The following is a 16,939-nucleotide window of genomic DNA, read 5'->3' on the forward strand; positions in this document are numbered from 1 at the left end:
CCATTTCTCACAAAGATATCCAGTAAAAGAGGAATATAGGAATAATTAAACTTATCAAAAACTAAGTTATTGTAATACTTAATGTTATGACACTAGTAGTACTCTCATTACCATAAGGAATAAATGAAGAAATGTCCTTTAGCACTCATGTTATTTGACATTGTTTTGAAGGTTCTAGCCAGCACAATAGAACAAGAACAAGAAAATATGGCATAAGTATTAGGATTATCATTATTTGTATAATGATGCATCTCAAACTAAAAACTACCTACCCAGAAGCACCAAGAAACCAACTAAAAAGCTACTGAAACCAATATATGAGTTTCGGTATTAAGTAAATATTCAATAATAACTGGCTTTTAAATAAATCAACAATAAAATAAGATTTGGGGAAGTAATGCAGGGGTACGTCTCTCTCTCTGCGATTACTTTTCCAACATGTCCACTCTCCTTAAAGCCCCTATTTATTTCCTCACTCTCAGCAGACTTACTTCACTTCCTATCCCACAAACATAAAGAAGTAATCAGATCAGAACTTACTCATCTCTCCAGTATCAATCATATACCTTATCCAGTCCTTTTATTCTTCCATTAAATAAAGCTGTGCCTCCTAACTATCCTGTGTTACTAGGCCAGTGATGGCGAACCTTTTGAGCTTGGCGTGTCAGCATTTTAAAAAACCCTATCTTAACTCTGGTGCCGTGTCACTTATAGAAATTTTTTGATATTTGCAACCATAGTAAAACAAAGACTTATATATTTGATATTTATTTTATATATTTAAATGCCATTTAACAAAGAAAAATCAACCAAAAAAATGAGTTCGCATGTCACCTCTGACACGCGTGTCATAGGTTCGCCATCACTGTACTAGGCAGTTTACTATTGATTATCCTTTCTTTCTGTTTCTCTTGTGTATTTAACCCCTTCCTTTCAAAAGGATACTTGCCACCATCTTTAAAACATGTTAAAGACTCTCCCATTAAAATAAAAAATAACTCTCACATTTCCCTCCAGCCACACTTCCATAACTCACTATCTCTGCTGCCTCACCTCCACCTGGTCGCCATCTGGCTTCCCTTCCCACCATCCACCAAAAGAGCTCCTGCTAAATAAAGCTACCTTTATATTCCTAATCCAAAGGGTATTTTTTAGACTTCAATATTCTTGACTTCTCAACATCTGTTCAATATTCCTTACCATCTCCTTCCTTTTTGAAGCTCTTCCCTTCGCTTCTCATACTTTACCTCTCAGTCTCACTGTGCACACTGCTCGTCCCCATTCTCTGCACTCTACCCACAGTGGCTTCCTTTCAGTTCCTTGGAAACAGCTTCGCTCACCCTTGCCACTGGGCTGTTGTGCAGCCTGTTTCCTTTGAACCTTTTGCCTGATTCCTTTTACTCTTCTCTCAGCTCTTGGCTCTGTAACTACTTCATCACGGAAGCCCTGCCTGACCTCTCTCTCTCTCTAGTTCACAATACCCTTTAATGCGAGCTAAAATCACCACATACCTCTCCTTTATAGTACTTATGATAAATAAGTTCACATTTTTGTGTGTTACCACCTGGCCCCTGGATTTAAGGCTCCAAAAGAACAATACTTTTTTTTTTTTGTAGAGTGCATGGCATATAGTAAGCATTCAAGAAATTTCAAATGCATTAGTGAATAGATATGAGCGAATATCATAAAACTGAAATAATAAAAAACAATGAAATTGCTCCAGAAAAGGAATACTAGACTAAGAAACAATATTTTAAAAGTTCAGAAACATACCCAGGATAAATAAAAATCAAATATATAATAATGATGGCTTCTGAATCAGCATTTATTTAGTGGTATTAGAACAATTGTCTAAAAAGTGAAAGTAAATTTTTATTTCACACCACGCATAAATTTATGATGGATTACATATTTAAGGTAAAACAAGAAACTTCAAAACTCTAAAAGAAAATATAAACAAGTATTTATGTAATCTTGAGAAGGGCCGACTAAGCAAGCATTAATGGGAGCAAGGGGCAAAGACTATAAAGGAAAAAACTGGTTCCATAATAATTTATATCTTCTACAAATTAAATAACCACATACATAAAAATAAAAGGCATACAAACTAGAAACAAATATTGCAACATGTCAAGGAAGTGTTAAGTCTTAAAGAGTTTTAAAAAGATAAAATTCATATTGACAGGATATGAGTTAATAAGCATGTGAATAAATACTGAAAGTCAGAGGATTTGTACATCTTTTCGTAAGGCAATCTACCAATGTACACAATATTTCTTAAAATTCTGTGTGCTCTTTGAGTTAGTAATTCCACTTCTGGAAATTTACTCTAAGGAAATTATTATGACCCTATGCAAAACTATAGCTACTTGTATGGTCTTCAAAATGTTCTTTGAAATAGCAATGAATCAATCAATAAATCAAATAACTGCTCAACAATTGGGAATAGGCTAAATTACAGCATTCTCATATTAAAATATAATATAGGCATTTAAAATCATATAGATGAATATGTAATGACATAGGACGACACTTATGATAAACTGCTGGGTAAAAGGATCAGGTTATAAACACCAGATACTTCACGATCCCATTTTTTTAAGTGGGAACATGTTGAAAATTCATTATGAGACAAAAATAAGTCCCTTTGCAAATCATTTTGCATTATCATTCACATATAAGCTCAAGTAGCCATGGAGATTAACCCTTCCTTATAATACAAAAAACCTAGTAGAAAAAAAATTAACTTACTCTTCCAATTTCTGCAGTCCAAGAAACAACAATGGTGTTTGGTACTGTTGTGGACAATCGGACAAGTGAGGTGATATTAATTGGTCGGCTGGGTCGCTTTGGTTCCACACCATTTTTAGTAGGTGGAAGATAACCCTAAGGATGAAATATAATTTATTCCTACTTATTATCTCTACAATGTCAACTTCCATTTTAAAAAAAACACCTAATAAACTATGTACTAGAATATATGAATATTTCCATTAAAAAGTAGAGAAGCAAACATTTCCAAGTTTCCTCTGTTTCTCTAAATAACCCTGTAGTCTCATTACAGTAAGTTTGAGAAAAATACCGGTGATAGATCTCAAAAACCTCTAAAATTAAAGAATGAGGATGAATTCATAAAGAGCTCAGGTAAGTATATAAGGAACATTTGAAAGTTGACCATTAAGTCCCCACTCTCTCCCTCTGGCAGGGGTCCTCAAACTTTTTAAACAGGGGGCCAGTTCACTGTCCCTCAGACCGTTGGAGGGCCGGACTATAGTTTAAAAAAAAACTATTAACAAATTCCTATGCACACAGCGGCGGCAAAAACACCCGGCGGGCCGGATAAATGTTTTCGGCGGGCCGCATGTGGCCCGCAGGCCATAGTTTGAGGACTCTGGTTTAAGGCATGGCATTCTTCTACTCTACCACAGACTTCCAGATACACATGAATACAGCTGAGGTTTTTTGAAACAATTTATTCTCCCCAAAATCCAGTACAGCACTAAAGATACCACACCTAACTTCAAGTCCTAGATTTTGTCTCCACAGCCAATGTCACAGCTGTTAGTTATACATAGTTGGTACAAGTGTTTCACTCAGTGACTATATATCCAAAATAAAGATGTTTCCTTCATGAAAAACTATGATTAACAACAGCTGTGGTGACTTAATTGATAGCTGTGTTGGCAATGCATTTTAAAAAATAGCTTTTCGGACTTACTGGAAGGCTGCAAGGTTTTGTATTCACTTTCACACAAAGGTTGGGTGGGAAATGATCTTCTTGTGGACAACTGGTTTCTGATAAACAAAACCTAAACAATAAAGAAAAGTTTAGTTTCCTTTATTAAAGGATGACCTCGTTATTTTTAGTAGCTAAACTAAAAGATGGCCAAACTTAATTTAAAAACTATCAAACTAGACATTTCATACGATGAATAAGCATATTTAAATAGGTTTAAAAGAAATAATTCTGTAAATGTAGAGTTTCAGTGACCATGACTATCAACCTGAAGTTGTCTGCATAATGCTTCCAATCGTAAGTATGTTCAAAGGTAATGGGGGGGGGGGGGGAGGGGGTTTGTAGTTGAATAAATTTAAGTAATTCTGAATCAAAAAATAAAATTAGGTTTCCTTAATATAGAGCTTCTCAGAACTAGGGTAACATGCACTATAACTTTTTAAGAGGAAAATATAATATACAATATTTCCCAACTTCATTTGCCTGTGAAACATTTTTTTGTTTGTTTTCTGTGAAATGTTGTAACTTCATCCCAGAACTAATTCTATCCACTAATCAAGACACTCCATTATTTCCTGAGAACTGAAGATGTTGAATAATAACATTACTTATCATATATCCACATGTATTTAGAATATGTACTATTTTAGAAACTCATGAAAATATTTATTTCTAAATTAAATGCATATAACCTTTTGGGAAAACCCAACACAACTATATAATTTGTAAATTCTCACTCTATTCACTTTCATATAGATCAAGAAATAAACTATTAATTTACTATTTAACTCATCTGTTCTTAGTTTGCCGCTTATGCAGAAAAGGCCTTTGCTCTCATAAAACTTGGTATTTATAAAGAGCTGGCCACTGTATTTAGACATATCATTAGCTGGAGCTTCTCAACCCACTGAGGGGTAACCAAAGTGGAAATGTGGTTAGATATATAATAAATGATTTGCTATATTAAAATCTAAACTGGATAAAAATTAAGACATTTCATAACAGAAGGTTTTCCCTCACCTAAACATCTAAACCCAACATTTTCAATACACTTACTGAAAATTAGGTAAATTAAAAAATTTCTTTAAAGAATATTAACTTTGAAACTTTGGATATATACTGTAGTCAACACTGTACCTTAACTGGACCTGCACTGTGAAGTCACATTTGGTCCCAGAAATATCCCTAGAAAAGACAGAATAAGAACTACAATTATTTTTAAATATGCAGATGAAAGCTGATTCAAAGACACTGTTACTACTCCAGAAAGTTTTTCAAATTATCAGTTATAACTGTTTTAAGGGTAGCTAATACTATAATGGTATTTTAAAGACTAATATTTGCATGACATTAATACCCAATTCACTTATAAACTAAACTGGATTTAAAGGCCAAGCTGCAAGTTACACTTGAAGACAACTTACATTGAACTACTGATCTGCTGCACTTGTTGTGGTGTCAATGCAAATGCAAAACAGGTTTCTCGAAAGCGCTGACTGTTGTCTGATGCTAAAGAAAAAAAAATCATACTTTTAATTACCTTCAAATTCATCCATAAATACAACAAAAATGATAAAATAAATAACAAATCACATGTCTTTAATCAACTGGGATGTACTCTAGAGTTTAGATTAACATGGCAACCAAGCACTTTTTAAAAAATATATTTTTATTGATTTCAGAGATAAAGGGAGAGGGAGAGATAGAAACATCAATGATGAGAGAGAATCATTGATTGGCTGCCTCCCACATTCCCCACACTGGAGATCAAGACCGCAACCCAGGCATATGCCCTGACCGGGAATTGAACCGTGAACTGCTGGGTTATAGGTCGGTGCTCAACCACTGAGCCACGCCAGCTGGGCGCAACTAAGCACTTTTAAAAAATAAGAAATCTGCCAGCTGTAATACAACAAAAATAGGCACAAAAGTGGCTAATTCCAGAATAAATATCAGGATTTGGAAAATACATAATCAAAAAAATACGAATAGCCCTAGCCCATTTGGCTCAGTGGATAGACTGTCGGCCTGCAGATCAAAGGGTCTCAGGTTCCATTCTGGTCAGGGCACATACCTTGGTCGTAGGCTCCTCCCCGGCCCACGGCCCTGGTGGGGGCTCGTGTAGGAGGCAACCAATCAATACATCGATGTTTCTCTCTGTCTTTCCCTCTCTCTCCTACTCTCCCTAAAAATCAATGGAAAAATATCCTTGGGTGAGGATTAACAACAAAAAATACTAATAAAAATTATCTAATATAAATGTCTAAAAAGCACACTTGTACAGAAAACATGCTGATTTACTTAAAATAGAACATAAACCCATTTAACGATATAGTATATGGTTTCTGAGCTAAATAAACATACTCACCTTGAGATCTGCACAGGTAAGATAACATTTAGTCTTTAAGGCAAATTAAGAATTTTATCATCTCCTAACTACCACTCAAGTTTTAGCCAATAAATTTATCATATATAGTTTTTTTTATGCTTAGATGACTTGACTTGAGAATCTGCCTGTGGTCACTATCTCAAAGATGGAAAGACTTACAAGGAGAAAGGAAGGGAATAAAGAAAAGAAGGGAGGAAGAGGAAGGAAAGTGGGGAGAGAGAAAAGAGCAAGAGAACAGGTAAGCAAGCACAGGTCAGTGTAGAGCAGGGATTCCCTACAGTATGCTGTGTGAGCAACAACAGTCTCTTAGCTTTTAATACACGTTACATATGGCCGGCATGGCTCAGTGATTGACCATCAACCTATGAACCAGGAGGTCACGGTTTGATTCCCAGTCAGGGCACATAGCCAGGTTGTGGTCTCAGTCCCCAGTAGGGGGCGTGCAGAGGGCAGCCAATCCATGATTCTCTCTCATCATTGATGTTTTTATCTCTCTCTCCTTCTCCCTTTCTCTCTGAAACCAATAAAAAATATATTTAAAAATAACAAAAAAATCAATGAAAAATTATCCTCCGGTGAGGAATGATTAAAAAAAAAAAAAAAAAAGGAAAGAAATGCCAGATTAAATTATTTAAACTGTACTTTTCCAGAGTAATTTTCTAGAACTAAAAGATCCCTAGAAGTTATTAACCAAGGAACTCCTGACCTGTGGGCCACTTAAACCTGTGCAGAAAAAGTACTGAAGTTGGCCAACTCTTGCTTAAACTAGGTTTGATCCTAGTTGCAAGCAACACTTCCTCCAAAACTACAATCAATCAAACTGCAGTATGTGATGCTGAAAAATCTGAGTAACCATATACCTATATTACTATGAGAAAAAAATGAAAAAGAGCTTTGATGCTCTTTCATCTCAATATAGGAAGTATCTTTTAAAGGCCAGGTTTGTGTTTCTGCTTTCTGTGATATAGGAGTTTGTTGGTTTTTTTTCTTTCTTAAAATAGTGCTAAAGTAACTTCCCAAGTACAAATATTCATATTACTCATAAGGTATAATTTCAGATTCATTTTAGAATACATGAGTACAGTTAAGTTTTGGACATGGCACACGCACATGCAGATTTAGAGAAAGATATGACTAAAATAATTGAGGCTGTTTCTTATGCCATATATAGAATCCATTTTATTACTTCATAATCCCTGTTTACATTCTCTTTTATATACAAACTAGAGGCTCAGTGCACAAAATTCGTGCATGAGTGTGGTCCCTAGGCCTGATCAGCGATCGAAGCGTGAGTCTAGCGTGGAAAGGCAGGTCCCAGCTGACCTCTGGGCCATGGGCAGAACCTGGGCCCCTGGGCCCCTGGGCAACCCCCCAACCCCCACCTGAGTCATGGCGCCTGAGTCCCCATGCAGAGATGTAGTAAGCATGGCCGGATGCTGCAAGCTGATGTACAACATGGGCCTCTGAGTCGCCCAGTGGCGCTGCATAGAAGCTGGGCGGGCAGCTCACTCTCTCCCTGCCGGCCTCGCAGACCGGCTCCTGAACAAATCCACGGGGAGCCCAACCACCCCTGTGGTCCCAGCAGCAGTGGCCCAGCTCACCCAGAAGAGGCCGCGTGGGGGCGGGATCCTCACGGGCGCCGGCACCTGAGTGTGGGGGCTTCCCTGACGCGTGAGCCCTGGCGTCCCGGGTGAGGGTAGCAGGGGGAGTGAAAGCGAGCTCGGCAGACACCCCACATTCTCACCGCACCCCCGCCCCCAAGTAGCTGGCGAGAGGTCACAGTGCATCACCGACGCCCGCTATGTTCCGCACCACCCCCTGATGGTCAGTGCACATCATAGTGAGCAGTTGAACTTCTGGGTGAAGGGAAAATTTGCATGTTAGCTTTTATTATATAGGACTAGAGGCCCAGTGCACGAAATTTGTGCATAGGTAGGGTCCTTAGCATCTGCCAGCTGCCAGCCTGGGACTCCCTTCCCCCAGCTGCCTGTCACCGCTGCCAGATGGGGAGGGGCTGACCAGGGGGAGGGACTCCAGGCAGTTGGCCAGCCGGCCCTGCCCCCTGGTCAAACTCCCAGTTGAGGGGACAACTTGCATATTAGGCTTTTATTATACTAGTAATGCTCACAGAGTTACTACTATATATCTAGAAAAATATATTTTTATACTATGTGGTTTTCAGGCATAATTTCCACTATGAACACCAGTAAAGAATTTATAGTTTGGATCTTAGATAACAGAATATCTAAAAGCTTTTCTAAGTGAGTTAAGCTATCATTATCTCTTTCAGAAAAATTCAGGCCAAACAGACCCTTCATACTAAAAAATAAGTCTTAGAAGTCATCCAAAATAATGACTTCTAATATTTGGGGCATGCACCTCAATGTGTACACAAGACAATCCATTGGTTTACAGGAAAAAACTACCTGTAAAACAGGAGTTTTAAAAAGTTGAGATTATACATAACACCTGAAGTCTACTAATAATTTACAAAAATACCTAAAATTGTATATGAAAACTTTAACTTATATGTACACTAGAGGCACGGTGCACAAAATTCATGCAAGAGTAGGCCTTTTCTTCCCGTGGCTGCCAGCACTGGCTTCCCTCAGAGTCCCGGCTTTGTCTGGAAAGACATCCAGTCTAATTAGCATATTATGCTTTTATTATTATAGATGCCAAAATATTTTGCTGAGCAGTCCAAGTTTATAGAACACTGATCTAGAGTTCAACCTTACTTTCAATCCTTTCATTCATACTTTGAACCCTTTTAGAGATGGGGAAGAGTAGCCTTGTTAGGCAGAAGGTGGCTAACTGGTGATGAACAGTTTAATCGTAAGAAAGTTTGCAGCCCTATAGAGAGCAGCAAAGTTTAGTGGAAAGAGATGAGATCACATGGACCTAGATTCCAAACTGGTTTTGCCACATATCTGTCATATGACCTCAGGTATTTACTTACCCATTTTGATTCTGTTTCCCTCATATACAAACACACACACATACACACAAATCCTAATCGATTTATTTTGAAGAATATAAATGCAGTAAGGTACTTAAAACAACCAACAATTTCCTTTTCTGTCCCCTTTCCTCCTTATGCTCTAATCCTATACCAGAGGCCCAGTGCACAAATTCATGCACCTTGAAAGGAACTGGGGGCCACAAGGCTGCAGTAGGCACAGGGGCAGGTCTCAGCCCATCCTCTGCACCTCTCCCTGGCCCCTCTGCCGCGGTCCCCAGTCCCGTCTATCAGCAGCCCCACTCCCGCCGCTGCTACCACTCCCACGTGCTGACAGCGCTGGCCCAACTCGTACCCTTTGAGGGCGCAGAGCGATTGGGGCTGACGCCAGCAGCGGGTGCGAGTGGCAGCTGCTGCCTTGATCGTCCCTCAGGAGCAGGGGGAGGTGGAGAAGCCCGCAGGGCGACTGGGGCTGGCAGCTGCCACTCACACCTGCTGACAGTGCCGAGTGATTGGGACCTGTGCCCGGGGCAAGCGGCGGCTCCACTGCTGGCTTCAGGTGCAAGCGGCTCTGGCACCGGGGGGTGGGACTGTTGCCGTCAGTGGGTCTGAGAGGTAGCTGCCGACCCCAATTGCCCCTCAGGGCTTCTCTACTTCCCCCTGCTCTGGAGGGGTGATTTAGGGTCAGCAGCCACTGTTTGCACCCGCTGACGGCATTGGCAGCAGGTGCGAGCGCCCGGCGGGACCGTGGCGCACGGGAGCAAAGAATTTTCAGTAACCTCACAGGGGTGGGCAAACTTTTTGACTCGAGGGCCACAATGGGTTCTTAAACTGGACTGGAGGCTGGAACAAAAGCATGGATGGAGTGTTTGTGTGAACTAATATAAATTCAAAGTAAACATCATTACATAAAAGGGTACGGTCTTTTTTTTTTTTTTTTTTTTTTAGTTTTATTCATTTCAAACGGGCCAGATTCAGCCTGTGGGCCGTAGTTTGCCCACGGCTGCACCAGAGGCTCTCCCTGATTTCAGCAACCAGAGCCCCACCTTAGTCTGGCGCCCCCGCTCACCTGCTCCACCATTTCGCTGCGGCCGATGCCCGCCATGTTCCACGCACACACTCTGGTGGTCAGTGCGTGTCATAGTGACCGGTCGTTCTGCCATTCGAGCGGCAGAACAACAGGTCCCTATGACACGCACTGACCACCAGTCAGTGCACTCCCACAGGGGGAGCACCACTCAGCCAGAAGCCAGGCTCATGGCTGGTAAGCACAGCGGTGGTGGTGGGAGCCTCTCCTGCCTTCACAGCCGTCAGACATCCCCCGAGGGCTCCCAGACTGCGAGAGTGCACAGGCCAGGCTGAGGGACTCTCTCCCCCCCCCCCCACCCCGTGCACAAATTTCGTGCACCAGGTCTCTAGTTTTAAATAAAAATATATGCTGTAACTTCCAACCATTAATGTCATACAGCATATCCAGTGACAGCCATTCTTCAAATATTTTAGGCAACATTAATGTGCCCCTCTCTCCTCCCATTGACTCTTTCCACTATGTTTCAGGCGAGATTTCAGAATTACTCACCATCCTGGTCTTTTTTTTCTAGACAAATCCCAGGTTGTCACACCCTAAAGTGACAGCCAGAACTGGATGCACAATACAGAGGGTCTGCAAATATCTTGAATATTCAAAACATTTGCAGGTCCTTTATATTGGCCCATACCCATGGGAAGATTATATCTACAATGTCACTGATATTAGCCCTGCCCAATGAAATGTGAATGGAAGTGTACTACTTCCAAGCAGAACTTTATAAGAGTTAACCTTTGGTTTCACCAACTTTCTTTCCAGTCTGCTTTGATTCTAGAGTGAAGAGAATATAAGAGCAGTCTCACAGTCATAACATAAGTGAGAAATAAAGGTAATTTGTTTGACATTGAGATTCACGGTAGCTTGTAAGCTGAATGATATAATATTCTAGATAAGATGTGACTAGAACAATACTTTTTATGAACTAGTATTTAATATTGTTAATCCACACAACGATCATAAAGAAAAGGTATCTGGGTTTTTTTTTAGATTTTTAAAAATATATTTTTATTGATTTCAGAGAGGATGGAAGAGGGGAGAGATAGAAATATCAATGATGAAGAGAATCATTGATCGGCTGCCTCCTGCACGCCCCCTACTGGGGACTGAGATCACAACCCAGGCAAGTGCCCTTGATGGGAATTGAACTTGGGACCCTTCAGTCCGCAGGCCTACAATCCATCCACTGAGCCAAACCAGTTAGGGCCCTTTTTATACTCAGAAGTTGAGGTTCACACTAGGTAAGCAGAACCATAATTGGAACTCAGATCTACACACCTCTGAAGCCCATGTTCTCCTCATAACATAGATCTATTTAGCCACATTCTACTGGGCGACACCCTGTATTTTTTTTTTTTTTACCACACTAAAAAGATTAATAAAATAAGTCATAGACCTAAATGTAAAATCTAAAACTACAAAAGTTTTAGAAGAATGCATGAAAGAAAACCTTTGTGACCTTGGGTCAGGCAAAGATTTCTTAAGATACCAGAGATACCAAAAGCAAAATCCATTTTTTATTATTACTTCTATTTTTAAAAATATTTTTATTGATTTCAGAGAGGAAGGAAGAGGGAGAGAGAATCATTGATCAGCTGCCTCCTGCACGCCCCCCACTGGGGATTGAGCCCGCAACCCGGGCATGTGCCCTTGACTGGAATCGAACTTGGGACCCTTCAGTCCACAAGCCGTTGCTCTATCCACCGAGCCAAACCAGCTTGGGCAGCCGTGGGCAAACTACGGCCCGCGGGCTGGATCCAGCCTATTTGAAATGAATAAAACTAAAAAAAAAAAAAAAAAAAGGCCATACCCTTTTATGTAATGATGTTTACTTTGAATTTATATTAGTTCACACAAACACTCCATCCATGCTTTTGTTCCGGCCCTCCGGTCCAGTTTAAGAACCCATTGTGGCCCTCGAGTCAAAAAGTTTGCCCACCCCTGAGCTAGGGCCACAATCTATTTTTTAAAGTGATAAAATGAACGTCATCAAAATTAAGAATGTATGCTCTTAGAAAGATACTGTTAAAGGAGTAAAAAGAGAAACCATAGGCGAGGAGAAATTATTTACAAATCACATATCCATTAAAGGACTTGCAGCCAGAATATATAAAGAACCCATCACTAACAAGAAAGCATATAACAAAACTGAAACGGGCAAAAGATCTGAGCAGACACCTCACCAAAGATAAATATATGAATGGCAAAAAAGTACATTAATATATGCTCCACATCCTTAGTCTATGGAATATGCCAATTAAAACCACAATGAGATACACACCTATTAGAATGACTAGAATTTTAAAAATGACAATACCAAGTGTTGACAAGAAAAGCTGGAAAGCTCATACACTGCTGGTGGGAATGTAAAATGGCCCGAGACGGTCAAAAACACCTTAGCAATTTCTTAAAAAGTTAAATCTGCATGGATCATTCCATTCCTAAGTAATTTACCCAAGAAAAACAATAAGCTATAACCATCTAAAGGTGTAGGCCGAAACTTTCATAGCAGCTTTGTTTTCACAGCCAAAAACTGTTAACAACCCAAATGTGTATCAGTAAGTGAATGAATGGACAGCTATATCCATAAAATGAAATACTACTCAGCAATAAAAAGAAATAAACTAATGATACACATAACATAGATAAATCTTATAATCTTAAGTAAAAGAAGCTAGACCTCCATCCACCCCCAAAGAGTAAACACTCCATGATTCCATTATATAAAATTCTAGAAACTGCAAACTAATCTATAATGACAGAAAATACATCCAACCTAGGAGTTGGGTGGGAATTTAAGGGGTGGCAGGGAGGGATTACTAATGGGGATGAGGAAACTTCAGGTATTGATGGATTTATTCATTATTTTGATTGTGGTAATGATGTCACATAGTCAACATGCATTGAAGTGTACATTTTAAATATGTGAAGTTTATGGTATGTCAAGGATATTTTGATATAAAGTTGCTTAAAAAGACAGTTACTAAAGCAAAATGGCAAAAAAGGCAGAAGCGGGGAAAGGGCTGAACAACAGAACCATGTGGAATTATTACTAATATTTAAGGCTCAAGTCAAGAAAGAATTATAGCTAAAAATTCAGAAAGAAAAGGAGGGGAAATGGTATTCTTGATACCAAAGAAAGAGAATTTCAAAGCAAGAGTGGACAGTGTTAAATACTCAGAGATCAGTTAAGATATGAATTGAGAACAGGATTTAACAACCAGCAAGTCATAGGTGATCTTAGCAAGACATGTTTTAGTGGCATGGTAGGTAGGAGCAAAAGCCAGACTACAATGCCATCAGGTGTGAATAGTAAAGTCATTTGTTAACACATTTCGTACCGCTCAGGAGTTTTCACGTGTTTCGCGCGCCATCTGTTAAGGACCGCTCACGAGTGTTCTCGTTTTTCACGCCCATGGAAAAAGGAGCGAATCTAGATACTTGTGTAAATTTTGTTTGGTCCCTCTTCATAGAGGAAAATGTTTTACGCAGTACCATACGTTAAAAAAGTACTAGGAACTTTAATTGTTTAATTGTTTTTGTAAATAAAAATGTTATAATTATTGAAAAACAACACCTAAAGTGCATTATGATGATTTAAATAACGTGCAGTTTGCCCAAAAACATGCGGTCCCTGGCGTATGTCTTAGAGATTTCTATGCGGTATGCAATGTGTTAACATACCAAAACCTTTAACACTTTTAAAAGCTTTAATTACTTTCCTATATGCAATAGTAAATAGCAAATTACACTAAAATCTCATATTCGTGCATTAATTACCATACTATTTTCAATAACTGTAATCTTGTAATCTAGCTTGAAGGTCTCCAAAGTTTTATAAAGTACAGAAATTTGAAATTTTGCTAAGATAGGAGTTAGAATATTAGCTGTTTTGAGGATGCAGGATGAGTATCCCTCAGGTAGGTAGTACCTCAGCCTCTCAATGTGACGTGAATGTTATACTTGTCAATAGCTCTCAATGAGGATAAAAACAGAAGCCACTCAGATTTTCACTTATTCTATACTCCAATTTAGAGAAATGTTCTAGTGTTCATAATTAAGCATACTTAACAAAGATCATAGTTACTTTAAAATATTCTCTTGTAAATATCAAGGGCTTATGTGTTCATCAGAGAGACGATTTGATCACCACACCCTCATAAATATTAATTACTGTTTCATTTGTAAGGAAGAAAAGCATTGCCCACAATATCCAAGATTAATTGTAATTCAAAATACATAAAACATGCAGGGAAAGTTAAGGATTTTGAAATTACCTCTTTTTTTACATATTGTTCTACAGAGAGATGAACTACATTAAAAAGAGAAAGAGGAGCTCTAGCCGGTTTGGCTCAGTGGATAGAGCGTCCGCCTGCGGACTAAATGGTCCTGTTAGATTCCGGTCAAGGGCACATGCCTGGGTTGTGGGCTCAATCCCCAGTAGGGGGCGTGCAGTAAGCAGCCAATCAATGATTCTCTCTCATCACTGATGTTTCTGTCTCTCTTTCTCCCTTCCTCTCTGAAATCAACAAAGATATATTTAAAAAAGAGAGAGAAAGAGGAATCATGTTGCAATTTACATATATTCAAAATATTGGACTGTAAAGCCTAGCTACATAAAATAAACAAAGTTGTTGAGATTCTGATGATAGAAACACTGAGCTAAATTCAGTGGCTGTACTTTCAACTGCTCTAAAAATATTTGCTATTCCACCTCACCAGCAGAAAGAAAAGCTAAAAATAGTCATCTTTCTGTTATAGAATATTTCTTGCTGTCTTGGAGAAAGTAAAATTGAAGTACTTATTTACAACATCAGCCTTAAAATCTTTAATGAGCTCTCCAGTTTATTCATGCAAACAAACAAAAACCTGGATAACTATGTAATTTTTAAAAACATGCTTGGAATAATAGTTTCATCAACTAGACTGCTAATAACCATTAAGACAGAAGGTGGCAGAAAATCTGTTTCCTCTAATACAATGCATATACTTAATTATCAACAAATTTACATTGTTTTAACTATGTACCTTATCTTTAAAAATAGTAAGTTTTAAATGCAAACAATATTAATAACATGAGAAGTCATAAAATAGTAAAGGAAAAAAGGCAAGTTATAAACATGTAATGTATACCATAAGTACATTTATACATATGCATTAAAAGATTAGTAAGTGGAAGCAAAAACTGATTTCTTTGTAGCTGCTTTTAAAATTCTTCACATTTAGCACATATTGTTTTTTGTGGTTTTTTTTTTTTTTTACATAGCTTGTAAAAAAAAAAAAAAAAAGACCACTGTAATATCACACACATTAAATATACAGCTGGAATGTTCTACTGGTAGATTGTGAGAATTTTCATGGTGGTCAATATTTCACAATAAAACCTAGCTAATGTTTTTGGGGTACAACGAAAGTTACATATGAATTTTTCCACTAACACAACAAAAAATTACCAATACTAAGAAAAAGGAAATAATTGTCACATGCAATATTATTGAACTGTAGCTCTATAAAGCCCTTTGATTTCATTTTATCACACTTTAATTGCAGGTTCTTAAACTCATTTTCAGTAAACTTGTCTATAATTTTTTTATCTTCTGGAGTTTTGGGTTGTGTTTTTTTAAAATATATATTTACTGATTTCAGAGAGGAAGAGATAGAAACATCAATAATGAGAGAGAAACATCCAATGGCTGCCTCCTGCACATGTCCCCCCAACCCGCGCGGGCTCTAGTCTGCAACTCAGGCATGTGACCTGACCGAGAATATAACCGTGATAGTCTGGTTCACAGGTCGACACCCAACCTCTCAACCACAATGGCCAGGCATATCCTCTGGAGTTTAACAATTTCTGTCTTATTTAGTCAGTCTTTATGTTCTGCTAGGTTTACTGAATTAGTACCTTGGTCTCTTGATGGATTTAATCAAATGAGCCTATAAAGACTCCTTAACAACTTTAAAGCTACAAGTACTGTATGGTAAATACTTTATCTGGCCCATCTATTCTCTCACAGCTGGCAGGCTATCAGGCTATTTAAAGTCCAGTGGGGTTAAGAAACAGGACTAGCTCAAACCAAGCTAGCCAGCTACAAACCAGGCCTGATGATCAACGTTTAAATGCAAAAATAGAAAAAGGAAGCAGACTATAACTGGGAAGTTAGTTTTCTTTCTGTTGCAAAAATGTGCTGTCATTTTTTATTTTTATTTTTTTTTTTGGTCGCTGGTAATACAACCACTCCAAGTTAGAAAAAAAAAATCTAAAATTCTGCTACTTGCCCTAACCGGTTTGGCTCAGTGGATGGGGCGTCGGCCTACGGACTGAAGGGTCCCAGGTTCGATTCCGGTCAAGGGCATGTACCTGGGTTGCGGGCATATCCCCAGTGGGGGTTGTGCAGGAGGCAGCTGATCGATGTTTCTCTCTCATTGATGCTTCTAACTCTCTATCCCTCTCCCTTCCTCTCTGTAAAGAAATCAATAATATATATATATATATAGAGAGAGAAACATCGATCAGCTGCCTCCTGAACAACCCCCACTGGGGATGTCCCCGCAACCCAGGTACATGCCCTTGACCGGAATCGAACCTGGGACCCTTCAGTCCGTAGGCCGACGCTCTATCCACTGAGCCAAACCGGTTTCGGCGATAAAATATATTTTTTTAAAAATAAATAAATAAAATTCTGCTACTTGATGATAGCAAACTAAAAAGCATTGTGATAAATATTCTTCCAGTTATTTTCCTATTACATACATATATGACAGGTGTAATAT

At 38.8% G+C, this 16,939-nt stretch overlaps 1 protein-coding gene across 2 annotated transcripts in view; it reads right to left on the reverse strand.

The window, feature by feature from the left end:
* Window positions 1–16,939, reverse strand: part of PIAS1 (protein inhibitor of activated STAT 1) — a 137,755-nt gene that overhangs the window by 41,593 nt on the left and 79,223 nt on the right. For both annotated transcript variants that reach the window (XM_081113373.1, XM_081113374.1), the window contains exons 3-6: window positions 5,161–5,245; window positions 4,874–4,921; window positions 3,719–3,809; window positions 2,752–2,886 (exon numbers count right to left, since the gene is read on the reverse strand). In XM_081113373.1, coding sequence (XP_080969499.1) covers window positions 2,752–2,886; window positions 3,719–3,809; window positions 4,874–4,921; window positions 5,161–5,245 — 359 coding nt within the window. The remainder of the gene's footprint in view (window positions 1–2,751; window positions 2,887–3,718; window positions 3,810–4,873; window positions 4,922–5,160; window positions 5,246–16,939) is intronic.

Source organism: Myotis nattereri (assembly GCF_964212035.1).
Source record: "Myotis nattereri genome assembly, chromosome: 1".
NCBI lineage: Eukaryota > Metazoa > Chordata > Mammalia > Chiroptera > Vespertilionidae > Myotis > Myotis nattereri.